Source organism: Grampus griseus, assembly GCF_964374135.1.
Source record: "Grampus griseus genome assembly, chromosome: 3".
NCBI classification, from domain to species: Eukaryota; Metazoa; Chordata; class Mammalia; order Artiodactyla; family Delphinidae; genus Grampus; species Grampus griseus.
The window spans coordinates 104037765-104053140 of NC_139019.1; the positions used below are offsets into that span (position 1 = coordinate 104037765).

At 39.9% G+C, this 15376-nt stretch overlaps 1 protein-coding gene across 2 annotated transcripts in view; it reads right to left on the minus strand.

The window, feature by feature from the left end:
• Positions 1-1270: 1270 nt before the first annotated feature.
• The window catches only part of ALDH7A1 (aldehyde dehydrogenase 7 family member A1), a 38603-nt gene continuing 24497 nt past the window's right edge, over positions 1271-15376 (minus strand). Inside the window, exons 12-19 of one of the 2 annotated variants that reach the window (XR_014296446.1) lie at positions 13787-13871; positions 12551-12657; positions 10100-10216; positions 8907-9004; positions 8215-8288; positions 5279-5354; positions 2447-3683; positions 1272-1541 (exon numbers count right to left, since the gene is read on the minus strand). Coding sequence is in view for 1 of the 2 variants with exons in the window: in XM_082649840.1 (XP_082505966.1) it covers positions 3629-3683; positions 5279-5354; positions 8215-8288; positions 8907-9004; positions 10100-10216; positions 12551-12657; positions 13787-13871 (612 nt within the window). In the remaining variant the exon portion in view is untranslated. Of the gene's footprint in view, positions 3684-5278; positions 5355-8214; positions 8289-8906; positions 9005-10099; positions 10217-12550; positions 12658-13786; positions 13872-15376 lie in introns of both variants that reach the window. The other variant, XM_082649840.1, reaches the window with a different exon arrangement.

Here is a 15376-nt window from a genome sequence, read left to right on the forward strand (position 1 = left end):
GGGACACGGATTCGAGCCCTGGTCTGGGAAGATCCCACATGCCGCAGAGCAGCTAAGTCTGTGAACGACTACTGAGCCTGAGCTCTAGAGCCCTCGAGCCACAACTACTGAGCCTGCACGCCACAACTACTGAAGCCTGCACACCTAGAGCCCGAGCTCCGCAACAAGAGAAGCTACCGCAATGAGAAACCTGCGCACCACAAGGAAGAGTAGTCCCAGCTCGCCACAACTAGAGAAAGCCACACACAGCAACGAAGACCCAACACAGCCAAAAATATATAAATTTTTTCTTAAAAAAAAAAGGAGACTCAGTTTAAAAAAAAAAAGAATGGGGCACTGAGTTTAGCACATCTGCCTGCTGAACACAAAACCTTTTCCACGATGACTTCCTGGAGAGCAGAGTCCACACAACTCTTGGCCCTGCCCAACTGAGGCGCTTGCTCTGACCAACAGCACCACCTACAGGTCAACACCATGAAGACAATTTGATAGTATCTGATTCCTGGCCAGATTTCTAGAACCCTGGAATTGCCAGTGAAAAAGCCTTCAACCAGCAAACAGCAAACACTGAGGAATTATTGGATCTGTGTTCCTATTTTCATAGCTAATCTACCTTGGAAAATAAATGGCCTCTGCGATAATTTACACATGAGAGAAATCCAATTGACAATGACTAAAATTATAAACCATATAGGAATAAACTTGAAATAATTTTGCTAAGCATCTTAAGTATTTGAATTCAACGTACATACCATATACCTAGATTTTAAAAAACATGAGTATTGTAAATTGATTCTTTCCTGTTTATAAATCTATGATCCCGATAAAAATCTCAAAGAACTTCGCTTTTCAGAAACCTGAAAAATGCTTCTGAATTTCACTTAGGAAAATAGACAATATTTAAAAGTGCAAAATACCCCAATAACAACATTTATTGAGCTCTTACCACTGCCAGGCACTATATTACTTTTGTAATTTTTTCCTTTAATCTTTACAGTTGTTTGGGATGGGCGTTATTACCATCTCATACAGTGGGAACGCTAATCACAGCCACTCAGGTCCACTGTGGGAGCTGGGAACTCTGGCAGTATGGCTATAACACCGGATGCAGGCAGGGAGGGGCAGACAGTCACAAGGGGCTCAGTGTAACCAGTAACCAGCAGTACAGGACTCCCAGCACCTTAAATCACATGGCCAGCAATAACACACACAAATGTAAATTTTAACTTCTGTGGTTAAAAATACTAATAAGTAACTTTCATTAAGTCAGTAAAAAACAGAGGGACATGTAAGGCCAAAATTTTTTAATAAACATCATGACAAAAAATGTCCTTGTTGCTAGAAACATTTGTAGAAAACTTGTGAATTAGTTTCAATGAAAGCTTTCAGAATCAGTTTAACTTGACTTCCATACCTAAGATTAGAGTTGCCGGTCCCCCTCTCACCAGTGTACTAGAGATTATTCCATATTGGCCACCATGGCATGGCTTTAGCAAATACACAGGAGGATGGAGAGCCTCCTCATTGGAGAGAATACATACCTGATTGGAGAGAAATTATAAATGTAAAAATTGAAAAAACACCAACACAGCTCGTGTTTTGAAATACTTGTTAAAAAATAATATGCTTGGAAAAAACAGGATATAAAAAAATATTTCAATCGAAATTAATCTCAATTTCACAAAATGAAAATAGCCAATTACTACATGGTTTCTAAAAACGTTTTAAATAGTGCTTTACTATTTTCTTCAGACATTATTATAGACACTAAAGACAGGGCTACAATACCTAACATTGTGATGTACAAAGAAAAACCACAGCAAGGTTTTTTTAAACAAATGAACAAACTGCGTAATTTTCTTAGGCAACTGCTTGTATTAACCTTGTATTGATACACATATACTTTTAATCTATTTTGTACTTCAACACATGGAAGGAAACTTGGCTTTCAGCACAATCCTTTCATGAGATATTTAAAGAGTCCCTAGTTGAATAAGGGGAAGCTCACAAGTGTGCAGTTTGTGTGTGCTGGGGAGAGGGGTGGTGGAAAGGGGGTTAGGAAGCCTAGGATTCCAAGCACCTGATTCTCCGACATCATTTTTTTGTTGGTTTGAATTTTTAATCAAAGTTATACATTCTCTTGATTTAAAGTCAAATAGCTCTATAAGACTTGTTATGGAAGATAATCCCTCCTGTCTCCATGCCCCACCCCCCATTTGCCCTCTCCTGAAGCAATGATATTTTCAGAATTTAGCTCCCTATCTTTTAAAAGCCTATGTTTCTATTTCTTGCTTTTGTAATTTTAGGCATTATTGATTTTCCACTACAGAACATAAACTGCCTGCATCTCTGACCTCCCTCAAACCCTGAACTTTTCCTGCCAACATGCTCTCAGAAGGCCTATCGTCCATGTTTGGCTTAATATTCAAGGTTGACAACAGCATACCTGGGTGAACACTAGTCACAGCTGGGCCATGGAACATGTTATACCTTTCCTTCCCTGATAGATTTATAATTGCTTGGTTTTTTCATTTGCTTGCTTCTCTGCCATAACTCAACCCCAAATTCTTTGCCAGGTGTCTACATCTCTCCATATATCTTGACACATCAGGTCATCTACAGATGTCATCTTCTTGCAAGTCTTCTGTCCCAGTCCAGTCTGGCAGGAGTCGACGGGGTGGTGGCTGCTACCCATCAGGGGGGTGAAGGCTGCCAGGAAAACAGAACTGCAGGAGCCAGCGTGAGCTCGACAGGGCCCTGGGCTGAATCACTCCAGTAGCTCCCGGGCAGCTTCTGAAGAGAAGGAAGTGGACTCCCAGGAAAGAAAAAGTGAACTATGCCGAGTCCACTGCGAACACATGCTGCTACACACTTGCTTATTCTGATAACAAACCTAAGGGCAACTTAGGAAGCCTAACAGCTAAAGAAGACGGTCTGAGGTTGCATAAGAAATCCAGATGTGCTCTGCATAGAATTCCACACAGTCGTCCGCAGGTGCAGGTTCTAGGTAGGGCAGGAGCAAAATCTCCATCCACCCCCCAAATTTCTTCTGTGGTGACACAAGCCATCCTGAGCGAGAGAAGCTGTGATAATGATGAATGCCCTCAGACATCTTAAACAGCAAGTCGTTCCACAGGGATACTGTGCTACGCTCCTCCATAAACAAGGGACACTCCCTTCAATCACACCCTTTCCAACACCTGCTGAGGAGGGTGACATGAATCAATACTTGCTACCGATTTCTCTACTTGCTCAGGAGACGTTCCTGCACTTCCTGACAAGGCTTCTATTTTTTCCCCTATTATGTTCTGTACTTTTCCAATTCCTACCATGGCATGCATTATATTTTTCTAAATTATAAAAATAATGCTAAAGTTTAAAAAAATCAGTAACTACTAGTAACATAAAAATCCATCGAATCTATCTTTTATTACTTAAGGCTATGTCATGAAAATTTTTATTTTTTAAAAAAGTCTCTTGATTTAGGCTTCAGAAGCATAAGGGATTAACCACTGTCAAATTCAAAATGATCCATTGATTCAAGGCAAATAGTAATTTTCTTCGTCTTCTTCAGAAGAAAGAGATGCAACAATGCCTGAAACACTTGAAATGTCAATTGAAAGCAACTTTACTGAAACTTGATTCCTTGGGCCAAAGGCAGGTCCTTACTGTAGTTGATGGTACTAAGGGGGGGGAAAAATGAACAAAATTAAATGGATAGTATACACGTAATAGAGGAAATTTTATGCCATTAAAAAAATGTGTCTGATCTGCATATATTAACAAGGTCAAATATTCAAGTTATAAGTTAATGAAGAAAAAAATTAGGATACAAAAAAACATTAGTATAGATCCAGTTTTATAAAAGGAAAAATACGAGAAATACAAAATTCTGGAAAGACACACATGTGTTAGTAACGGTTTTCAGGGCACAAGAATATGGGGATTATAACTTCATCTTCTTTATGTCTCTCAATAACTTGTACTGAATTAGGAGGAAAAATACAGATATTTCCATTCTGATAGAAATAAAATAAAACTATAATAATTTGGAAAATAAAAGATTCCCTCTTAGTCAGTCATCTGGCTTTTCTCCTGAGAGGAAGTGTCTCCGTCTGATGGATACCAAAAAGGCTGCAGCTACATGCTTGGTCCCCTAGATCTCAAGTACACAAGAAAAGTAAAAGGAACATAACTGACTTCAACAAATGGGAATCAGACAAAGAGCATGCATGTGTCTGAGAGTAAGCAAGCCACAGCCAAAGCAACTCAGAAACTCCTGATACATACTTGAAATTTGCTAGGAGTAGATCTTAAGCTCGCTCGCTCTCTCTCGCTCTCTCGATCTCACTCTGACTCACACACACACACACACACTGTTGTGAGGTAAAGGATGTGCTAACTTGATTGTGGGAATCTTTTCACAATGCATGTGTATGTCAAATCATCATGCTGCACACTTTAAATATATTACGATTTAATTTGTCAATTATACCTCAATAAAGCTGGAGGGGAAAAAAAAATTCCTAACAGACATGAAGTTGCTGAGGAGACAATGAGCGAAGGTGTAGGAAACCCCCCTCCCCGAGAGGTTCCAGAGCCAGTGAGAAGCAGTAAATGAGACAGACGGTGTCCTGGGTTCCTCACCCTGTGCTCTTTCTACAACCTAACACGACATGGGCCTGACCCCACACACCATTTTACTGCTCTTGGATAAAGTGATTTCTACCCAAGAGGGAGAGAAAACAGAAAACAAATAAAAAGCAGCTCCTAGCCAGAACGTCCCAGCAACAGGTTCCCTTGCCAGCTACCCTTGGGCTGGGTGAACGTGCTAATCCACTTTCAAAGCTTGTGCTCACTATTCCCAGAGCTGTATCCCCCAGCTCGCTAGCCAGGCCCGCAGCCCACCTGCCCACTTCCATGTCCTACTGCCCTGGCAGCCTGCAGGGGTGGTAACTGTACCCAAGGAAAAAAACTGAAAGGACAGCCTCTTCCACGTTCTCCTGCTGGTTGACCCCAATTGTCCTGCTCCTGTGCTGTCTCTAGACAGGAACCACTACCGAGACGGTTTCACAGTCAGGCGCTGGGCACTAGCTGAAGCTGGAAAGATGGGTAGGAAAATAATAGCACCAAATAGATGCTCTGGGAGGGGAGAGCTGTGGAATGTTAGAAACATAAAATCAAGAGAAACTGCACGAACAGAACAGACAGTAGGAGACTGTGGAAGCACATTCCAGAGGCTGTAAAGCCAAACCATTTTCCCAAAGCCTTTCCTTACCAAGTAGATCTTCTCATGTACTGTTTCCAGGCATCACTACCAGACTCCCTGCCACCGCCAGTGTGCTTCTCTCCTCCTAGAGAAATAAACAAGCAGCTCATGAATCTTGCGCAGTGCCTCTGTGTGGGCTCCTACTCAGGATCACAGAAATGAAGACATCAGGAGACCAGAGCCACCTGACCAACAGGTAGCCAGAGTATCCCCTCTGCAAACAAATAGATAAAAGACAGAGACCAAACCAAATGGGAAAAAGGGAACTAGGTTGGAAAATAAAGTAAAAGGAATTAACCAAAAAAACAGAAATGTCAGGAAGCACCTTAAAAAAAAAACTTACCATTAGACCAAGGTGTTAAGAGTGGAAACCTCTGAATAATGGAAATGTAATTTTATTTTCCCATTTATGCTTATCTGTATATTATTTTCTATGTTATACACAAACTGATTTTATAATAAAAATGTTTAAATGTCATATTATTTTTAAAAGTTACAAAAAGGATAATGATTCCATAAAACAAGAAAAGGGTACTGTTTAAAAGCGTGCCTTCAAAGCACACTTAGTATCGTTTTTAGTAAGAGCAGAGGAGAAAAAAACAATAGAAGTGTTTTGAAGAAAAGTTTGAGGAAATCTCCCCAAAAGACTAACGAGATGGAAAATAAGAGGGGAAAAAATAACACAATTAGATAATTCTTCAACAGATAACATTCAAATACTAGTTCTAGAAATTAAAATACAGAAAAATCAAAGGGAAAAAATTGTCAAAGAAACACTATCAAAACAAAATAAAACTATCAAAAACTTCCCAGAACTAAAAACTGTGAGTCCCAATGTTAAGGCCAATTACTGGCCCATTGACTGTCCAACAAAAATGTTTACCAAGATCTCCATTGAGGCATATTACTGAAGAATTTCAGAACATCAGACATAAATAACAGATCCCAAATTTTTTGAAATGGGGGAAAAAAAGACCAGAAATCAAAGTGGATTGGGCTTTTCAACCACAGTAATGGAAACCAGAAGACAAGTAAGTTATAGCTTCCAAAGGCTGAGAAAAACTTACAATCTGTGCAGAAAAGACATAGCAGGTCTGCTTACAATGTTGCTGGCATCTGGAAACTTGTAGGCTAAACAGTCCCCTACACTGTCTCATTGAGCAAACAATGTGGTTTATGTTAAATACCTGCTTTCCTCAGGGAGTCTGGAATTTGGGTGCTTAGGCAGAGGTTGCCTGTGTGACCGACCCCCAATAAAAGCCTTGGGTACTGAGTCTCTATGCTTTGCTGGTAGACAATGTTTCACATATGTTGTCACAATCCGATGAGGGAAGAATTAAGCACATCTTCTGTGACTACACTGGGAGAAGACTTAGGAGCCACTTAGTATCTCGTTTTCTCTAGACCTCACCCTGTGCAATAACGGCTCACAGGAAAAGAGAGGGAGGGTTCAAGAAAGTTAATCTATGATAACAAAGGGTCAGTACATAATGTCTAAAGTTGTGAAAGAGCAGTTAAAGCACATTACTTAGAAAAACTGAAGTAAATTCAAAGGTCAATTTCCTTTTTCCTTCAGTAAGAATCTCAAAGTAGCTGCCTCCGGGAAAGGAGGAGGAAAAGCAAAGTATGGGGCAGAACTGCTTTTTCCATTAATGAGACTTTTTAAAAACTTTAGAAATGAACTGTAAAGGCTGAAATAAAAGAATCAATTGGAGAGAGAAGGCATGGGCGGCAAACAGGGATTGAGGGCCTACAGAAGGAGCAGACACTCACTTAATAGTGGAGCACAGAGATAAACGGCTAAGCTGAAATCAGGAACGTTTATCAATGTCTGTACGCTGGATAGTAATTGCCCTCTGTTTTAAAATGCATAAAAGAATGCTTCAAAAAAAATGCTTCTAATTATTTAAATTTTACAGGTATTAATGTATGTTTGTTTTACTTCTCTGTGTGTGTATATATATATAAATAATGCAATCTGTTTTTACTATATTTTGGATAATTTTTAATAAGTTAATACATGATTGTTGGGAAGGCCTCTTTTAAAAAAAAAAAAACAAAAAAACTTTTACTATTAGTACTAAGTTTAAGCATCAAGAGCCCCAGGCTCATTAAGAGAAAAGAGGAGCTGGGCCTAATGAAAAGAAACAACTCAATATTTTATCTAAGATAAAAGATAATGTATAATATTTACTATGCCTACTTTGCAAATAAAACCCAGAAATTTTCATGTGAAATTTTCTGGCTTTGAAGCAGAGGTTCTTAATCTTTTTGGGGTCTTCAAGCGTCTCCCAAGAAAACAGATGCCATTTCAGGAGTTCACATAATTCAGCTGAAGGGCCCCTGTTTTAACATGATGCTGCATCTGAGAATAAAATGTAGGACCTTGGACAATAACGCTGAATATAGAGCATAAGCTCTCTCGAGCATATCAGACCAGATAAGACTATTATTTCAGTGTCTTGGTCAAACTTTTCTAAAAGACTAGTGCTTTTTCTTTGCCACCTGTTATGGACTAAATTGTGTTCCCCTGCCCCAATTTCATAGGTTGAAGCCCCAACCTCCAATTCCTTAGAACGTGGCTAGCTGTATTTGGCAACAGGGCCCTTAAGGAGGCAATTAAGGTTAAATGAAGTCATAAAGGTGGGGTTTTAAGCCAATAAGACTAATGTCCTTATAAGAAGATAAAGAGACACCAGGGATGTATGTGCACAGAGAACAGGCCATGCAAGGACACAGGAGGAAGACGGCCATCTACAAGCCAGAAGAGAGGCCTCAGGAAAAACCAAACCTGCCAACACCTTGATTTTGGACTTCCAGCCTCCAAGAATGTGAGAAAACACATTTCTATTGTTTGAGCCACCCAGTCTGGTATTTTGTTATGGCAGCCCCGGCAGACTAATAAACTGGCCAACATGAAAAAGGAGAAAGGATTCTCTACGTACCAAATGCACCTCCAATCTCAGCCCCACTCGTTGGAATGTTGACGTTTACAATGCCACAGTCTGATCCTTTGGGGCTGTGTGTAAAAAGGGAGGCAAAGTGAAAGCAAAATATGTGAAAGTTAAAAATAAATAAATAAATAAAAAGGAAAAACACACACACACACAGAACAAATATACAGAAATGAATAAATAATCCAAACAAAACCTCTAAGACTCTCAATGCTAAACAATAAATAAATAAATAAAATAGGGGACTTCCCTGGTGGCGCAGTGGTTAAGAATCCGCCTGCCAGTGCAGGGGACATGGGTTCGATCCTTGGTCCAGGAAGATCCCACATGCCACGGAGCAACTAAGCCCGTGCACCACAACTACTGAGGCTACGCTCTAGAGTCCACGAGCCACAACTACTGAGCCCACGTGCGCCTAGAGCCCATGCTCCGCAACAAGAGAAGCTACCGCAATGAAAAGCCCATGCACCACAACCGCTATGAAGGGTAGCCCCCGCGCACTGCAACCAGAGAAAGCCCACGTGCAGCAACGAAGACCCAACGCAGCCAAAATTTAAAAATATAAATAAATAAATTTATTTAAAAAAATATTTTCACCTATGATGGTTTCATTTTCTTTTTTTATAGTCCATTCACCACATAAATCAGACTTACGTAAGTTTTCAAAATAGACAAAGTTATACCCAAGCCAGCGAAAGATTCTGCCCAAATCCTTGGTAAAGATGCTACTTGAAAGTCCCTGTTTTACTTCATTATTCCATGCAAAGACCTCGTCTTCATTCTAAAAGGACAGGCATTGGAAGCTGTTAGATGATACACACTGTTCTGGTCCAAACTGACTAATAGTAAACTCATTTCTGGTAAATTTCACTCATTTCGTGAAATTTACCAGTATAATTTTAGTGCACAAAAGGAAACTAAGGAGTCAACATCTTCCTAATTCTGTTTATCTTGTACAGTGCTTTGTGGGATTTTCCCCTTACCTGAACTTTGAGAAAAACATGAGTACATTCTTCCATTCAAGCCACTACGTATAAGAGCTGTTATTTACTGAGCTCTTACTATGTGCAACACACTGACCTAGGCACTGAGCATGCATTTATACATTTAATCCTCACCCAATGACACAGGCTCTGTATTATCCCTAATGTACAGATTAGGCAAGAGAGGCTAAATGACTTGCTCAGGAACTCACAGTCAAACACACAGACACAAGACAAAACATGAAATTACACTCTGTAGTCACATTATGTGAAACAATAATAGACAACTTAAAGCAAGATTTTAATTAGTGCAATCATATAATTGCAACAAAGTATAAATCTCATCATCCTTCAACTGTTAATCATGGCACAGCCAAGCCTTGATTCAATCTCTAGACATCTGCTGGCATGGTAGGGCCTGTCACGGGCTGGGAAGGAGACCCTCTAGTTACCTTTATCTGTTAAAACCTCCACAGCCTGTCCTCTGATACAAGTTGTAATTGTATGTCTACAAATTGCCCTTGTATCTTCTCATTTTGTCCACTGATACTTAGCACTCAGACTATCAAACTACCTCGTCCCTTTGGTGCAGAAGCTGACTTCATAGTCTATCAACACAGCTGATACAGATAATGAGGGCAATGTTCTCCATAAATTTCAATGTTGGCCCTCTACTTGTCTTAATTCCCCTGGCAGCTAGCTTATGCTCTATTGTTGAAAGTGTTCGTCTCATCATAGTTTGTCCTTAACCTTCAAATCTTTACTAATCGGAGTGACTTTCTAAAACCTCCCTAAAGGCCGACTGAAATTTAATATACCTTTATTTTCTCCTAGTCTTCTCACTTGTTTCAATGTTGAACTAGAGAAAAGAGAGAAGGAATCCAGTTTTTTACCTTGAATTTAAAGACATAAAGAATTGGGGCAAAAGTCTCTGTGTGTACAATGGACGCGTTGTGGTCAAGGCCTGTCACAATTGTCGGTTCTACATAATTTCCAGGGCGATCCATAACCTGCAGTAGAGAAAGGAAATAAAAACAAGAGCATTTTGTTTTCTGGTTCCTGAAGTCAGAGGATACAATCTTTGTTTATAATTTTGAGAAAAAAAAAATAAACACCATTTATAAGTGAATTATTTCTCCAAAATAACCTCCCATCGTGAATGAAATTTTTCTCTGCCCCTTATTGGTTCTAACTTAGTTGGTTAGAAAAAAAATAGAATAAAGGAGTCAAGGATAGAGAGCTGTGCCGTGCATCATGACCAAGTTACAGGGAAAAAACGCTGGTGGTTATTTTTAACTTCACATAATTTTAAAAGAGGTAATCTATACCTGTTCTGTTACAAACTGTATTGTGCCCATACCCACACCCCCAAATTCTTATGTTGAAGCCTTAAACCCACCCCACTCCCATTACGACTAAATTTGGAGACAGAACCTTTAAGGAGGTAAAGTTAAATGAGGTCATGTGGGTGAGGCCCTAATCAGATAGAAATAATTCCTCATAAGAAGAGGAAGAGACACCAGGGACCTCCTCTCTCCAGGCAGGGAGGAAAGGCCATGTGAGGACATGGAGAGAAGGTGGCCGTCTGCAAGCCAGGGACAGAGGCCTCACCAGGAAGGATCAACCCGGCCAGCACCGTGATTTGGGACTCAGCTTCCAGAACTGTGAGACAAATTTGTTGTTTAAGCCACCCAGTCTGTGATATTTTGCTATGGCAGCCCTAGCAAACTAACATATTAATACAGAAATCAAAAGCTCTAAAAGGGTACACTATAGACACTCTCCTAACTAACCTCCACATAACCAAATTACTAGTTCATCTCCACTTAACTTCTATAAAATATTCTGATGCCTGCAGCAAGCTGCTTGGCTGGGGGTCAGCTCTCCAGGGTGACTGTGTAATTCTGCTCTCACCCTCTGAGCTGTACGTTTACCAAGAGTCATCTGTATTTACTCCCAACCCTGTATGTGGCGGCTGTATTTGTTATTACAATACCATATTGCATTATGTAACTTAAGTAAATATTACACAAAGGGGAAAAAAGAGCTACTTCTAAAGATTAAGTTAAAATGCTTAAAAAAACTCAAGGTAAGTAACAAAAAGTACACATACACATCTCTATCCAATGAGATGTGGGTATGTCAACGTTGAGAGACTAGGGAGAAGGATTCTGCTTCTCAGAGAGCTTTGCCAAGAGACTCAGTTTTCAGTGATTTTTAAAGAAGTGAAAATAAATTGTAGATAATAAATTATATGTATAGCTTATTCAAGGATGAAGACAATTCCTATCATACACGAAGAAAACGCCTTGAATCTACATCTCAAGAATCAAACAAATATAGTGTGAAATGAAATTCATATTTTATGGGTAGACAAGAAAAATTTAAACATCAAAAACTTTCTCTGCCCTATGGCCTCCTCTCTCCCCTCAACTGTGCACTGTGTATCTGTATCATGCATCAACCAAACCTCCCCATTGGCAGAAATACCTGCTCAACCATAAACAGCAACATTCTCCTAGCACCACCAAGACAACTCCTTAAAAGACAACATTCCTTATATTGTAAGGGGCCATGATGATGCTTAGATGCTTAGATCTAGATTGTGTAAACTGTCAAAGATACGTCATTCAATGTACAGCCCTCTGTCTAAAAAACCTATATAACTGCCTTGACTTCTAACAGGTAGAATGGTTCTCGGAGCTTTCTGAGGTGCTGTTCCCGGGTTATAATCCTCGATTTGGCTCAAATAAAAATTTCCATTTCTTTCTTAAATCAACTAATTTTTCATCGACAATAGTAATATGTGTTAAAAATGCTTTTGGTATTTTTTTTTTTTTGATTCCCTGCCTTAAATGACTTAATAATCACTACTAAATGTGGATTTTTGCAGTATGCGGGCCTCTCACCGCTGCGGCCTCTCCCGTTGCGGAGCACAGGCTCAGCGGCCATGGCCCACAGTGTGGGATCCTCCTGGACCGGGGCACGAACCCATGTCCCATGCATCGGCAGGCGGACCCTCAACCACTGCACCACAAGGGAAGCCCTAAATGCGGATTTTAAATTGCACTAAATACAGTCTTCCATACCATGAAAAAGAGGTCTCCCTTCCATACAAATTCCCAGGGACTCAATTCATAGGCAACCCTGGCTCTGAGTTGTGTCTTCCAGAAATTTTCCATTCACGTTACATTGTCATTCTTTAAAATATGTATTTCCCCGTTATAAAAGGGATGGAGAAAAGAAAAGTGGCAGTCAGGCACCCTTCATCAATTTACCCAGAGCCCTGCTTGTGCGAAAGGAAAAGAAAGAACCTGTCACTCCTGATCTCAAGTTGTCATTACCTTGCCACCATAGACCACGGTGCCACCTTCTTTCTTTGCTTCCTCCACTGCTCCAAGAAACATGCTCACTGCCTGTTTGGTGTGGAGTGGCCCATAGAGAACATTAGCTGGAAAGAAAAAGGAATGCTCTTCATTTCACCCTAACTGGCATCATTTTATAATTAAACAGCTTTCCCAATGAACAGACCAATCCCTTCATATATACCCTCAGTTGAGAGCAGGAGTCAGCAACCTTTCTCTGCAAAGAGCCGGACAGTAACTATTTAATACTTTGCATGTCATGTGGTCTCTGCCACGACCACTCAATTCCGCCAATGTAGTGCAAAAGCAGCCACAGAAGATATGCACAAAAGAAGGTATGGCTGGGTCCTCATAAGCTTTCTATACAGAAGCACGGAGGGCCAAATCTAGGGAAAGAGCTATCAATTCATCAGAGTCCTGCAGTAAAAATATAGGCTCTGCTTATTACAGGGTGATCATTCTCTAAGAACCTCACAGAACCAGCAGTCGGTGAACAATTTAAGGGGAAGAGGCTGATGCTCCCTCTGTATGGCTGTCAGAAACCAGAGCATTAAAGGTGACCGTGAGACAGAGTAAGAAGGAAGATATAGGTAGGCCTCAGTGAGGAGGTGGGAAGGACTGGGCAAAGAGCAGTTCCAGCAGGGCAGAGCCTGGAATGTCCAGAGCACTGAAAGAAGGTTGGAGAAGCTGGAGCTCCGGGAGCAATGGGGCAAATGGCGCACAGCGGGTCCAGAAGGGGACGCAGCCGGGGTCAAATCACAAAAGACTGTGAGCTTGCAAAAAGGGTCTTAAAAGGCATCCAAGTTTTAGTCAAACAGTGATGAGTGTTTTTAGCAAGAGAGTGAATTATTTAATTACATGTTTAAAAATTACTTTGGTTATGGTGGAAGACAGAAGTGGAAGCAGAAAAGTCAGGCAGGTGACTTGCAACCTTGCACGAGGGAGGATGGTGGTATCTGGAAGGAGGGAAGTGAAGAGGGAAAAGCTTCTCAAACTCATCCCATCTCAATACCATCTCCCAAGCTCACCCACCGGCCCACGTCAAGCACTGAGATCCTAAACTAGGAGCAGACGTGTCACCCCAAATGCAAAATACACTGCTTTGTATTCCCTCGGGCCTCTCAGGAAAGGGAAAAAAATAAAAGTAGAAAATCAGAAACTCTTATAACACCATCTGTCAAAAAGGAACATCTTTGGAATCAACCAGATACTCACAGTCCCATGGGTTCCCAACACGGATCTGTGCATAGGCCTTTTTAAGTCTATTAACAACTTCATCATGAATGCTTTCATGTAAAAACTAAATGAAAAAGAAACAGTCAAGGGATTAGTACATATAAATGAACTATTAAATAGCACAAATAAATGTACGAAATTGTTAAAAATGCACAAATTTTTTTTCCCCCAGCCTTTTTTTTTTTTTTTTTTGGCCGTGGTGCACAGCTTGTAGGTCTTAGTTCCCCAACCAGGAATTGAACCTGCACCCTCAGCAGTGAAAGCGCGGAGTCCTAACCACTGGACAAGCAGGGAATTCCCTCAATTTTTCTTAACAGTACTGATTTATACAGTTGACCCTTGAACAACATGGGTTTGAACTGCACGGGTCCACCTATATAAAAATATTTTTCGACAGTAAATGTTACAGGACTACATGGTTCCCAATTGGTTGGATCTGCAGATTTGGAAGAACCATGGATACAGAGGGCCAACGATAAATCACAGAGAGGTCCATAGTACTGGAATGGATTTTTCTGTACAGCACTACAGTCCCTACAAAAATTGATTTGGGTTATGACTAACAGGATCCTCCAATATTTGACACTAAATATAAAGCATGGCTATGTATATTTGCTCCAGAACACAAAGGAAAAATAAAGGTTGACCAAATAAAGAAATGCTTGACTTTAATGTAATTTCATAGTTTACCACGTAATTAAGATTATAATCTTTTGGAGTACCCCCGTTTCCTTCTTAGACTTAAGGTAATAAATGTTTAAGGTGAACAAATTCAATAAATTGTAAATACTTTACAAACATCGTAGCTTAGATATTCTATCGTAGTAGGCAGACAAGGTACTTTATTAACTGGTATAAGATGATGCCTTTAGAAAGTGCAGGCTCTGGGTTTCTGCCGGTTAAATCCGCAGAGCAACATTTAAATAAACAAATAAATAGAAAAAAGAAAAAAGTGCAGTAAGAGAACGTTAGAACTATCCCTGTAAAACAAGCAAGTTCATACCGCAATTCATACCACGTCAACTGAGTAATATAAAAACAAAGGAAAGATACTCATTCATTGTAAAATACAGGAAAAAGTGAATATGAAAAGTTATGGCAAAGGTAAAGGCTTAATTTCCCTATATTTTTTATCTATTCTAATTAATTTAGATTATGTCAACCTTATAAAGAATTCGTTCATACTCATTGTGGGTAAGAGGAAAAACCCAAAGCCAATTCCTCCATAATTCAATTGTAAACTGTTTATTTTTTTTTATAATTACAGGAGGAAAACTCAACAATAATAATTTAAAAAGGCAATTGTAGCCAAATTTTCTACCTAATCAAAACTGGTTTGGCCCAGTTTTTCAATAGTATGAGTCATGAAAATCAAGGTTGTACCTCATACAAAAACATTTTAAAATCCAGCTCAAATCTAAGTGTGGAGATTAAACTTCCCGAACACTGAAGCGAAACCACTCTCCTCACATGCTCTTAATATTAATGTGTCCTATATATATCCATGCAGACTTATACACTTATATAGAGAACACACATATATTTACTTTCCAATAAACTACGTCACAT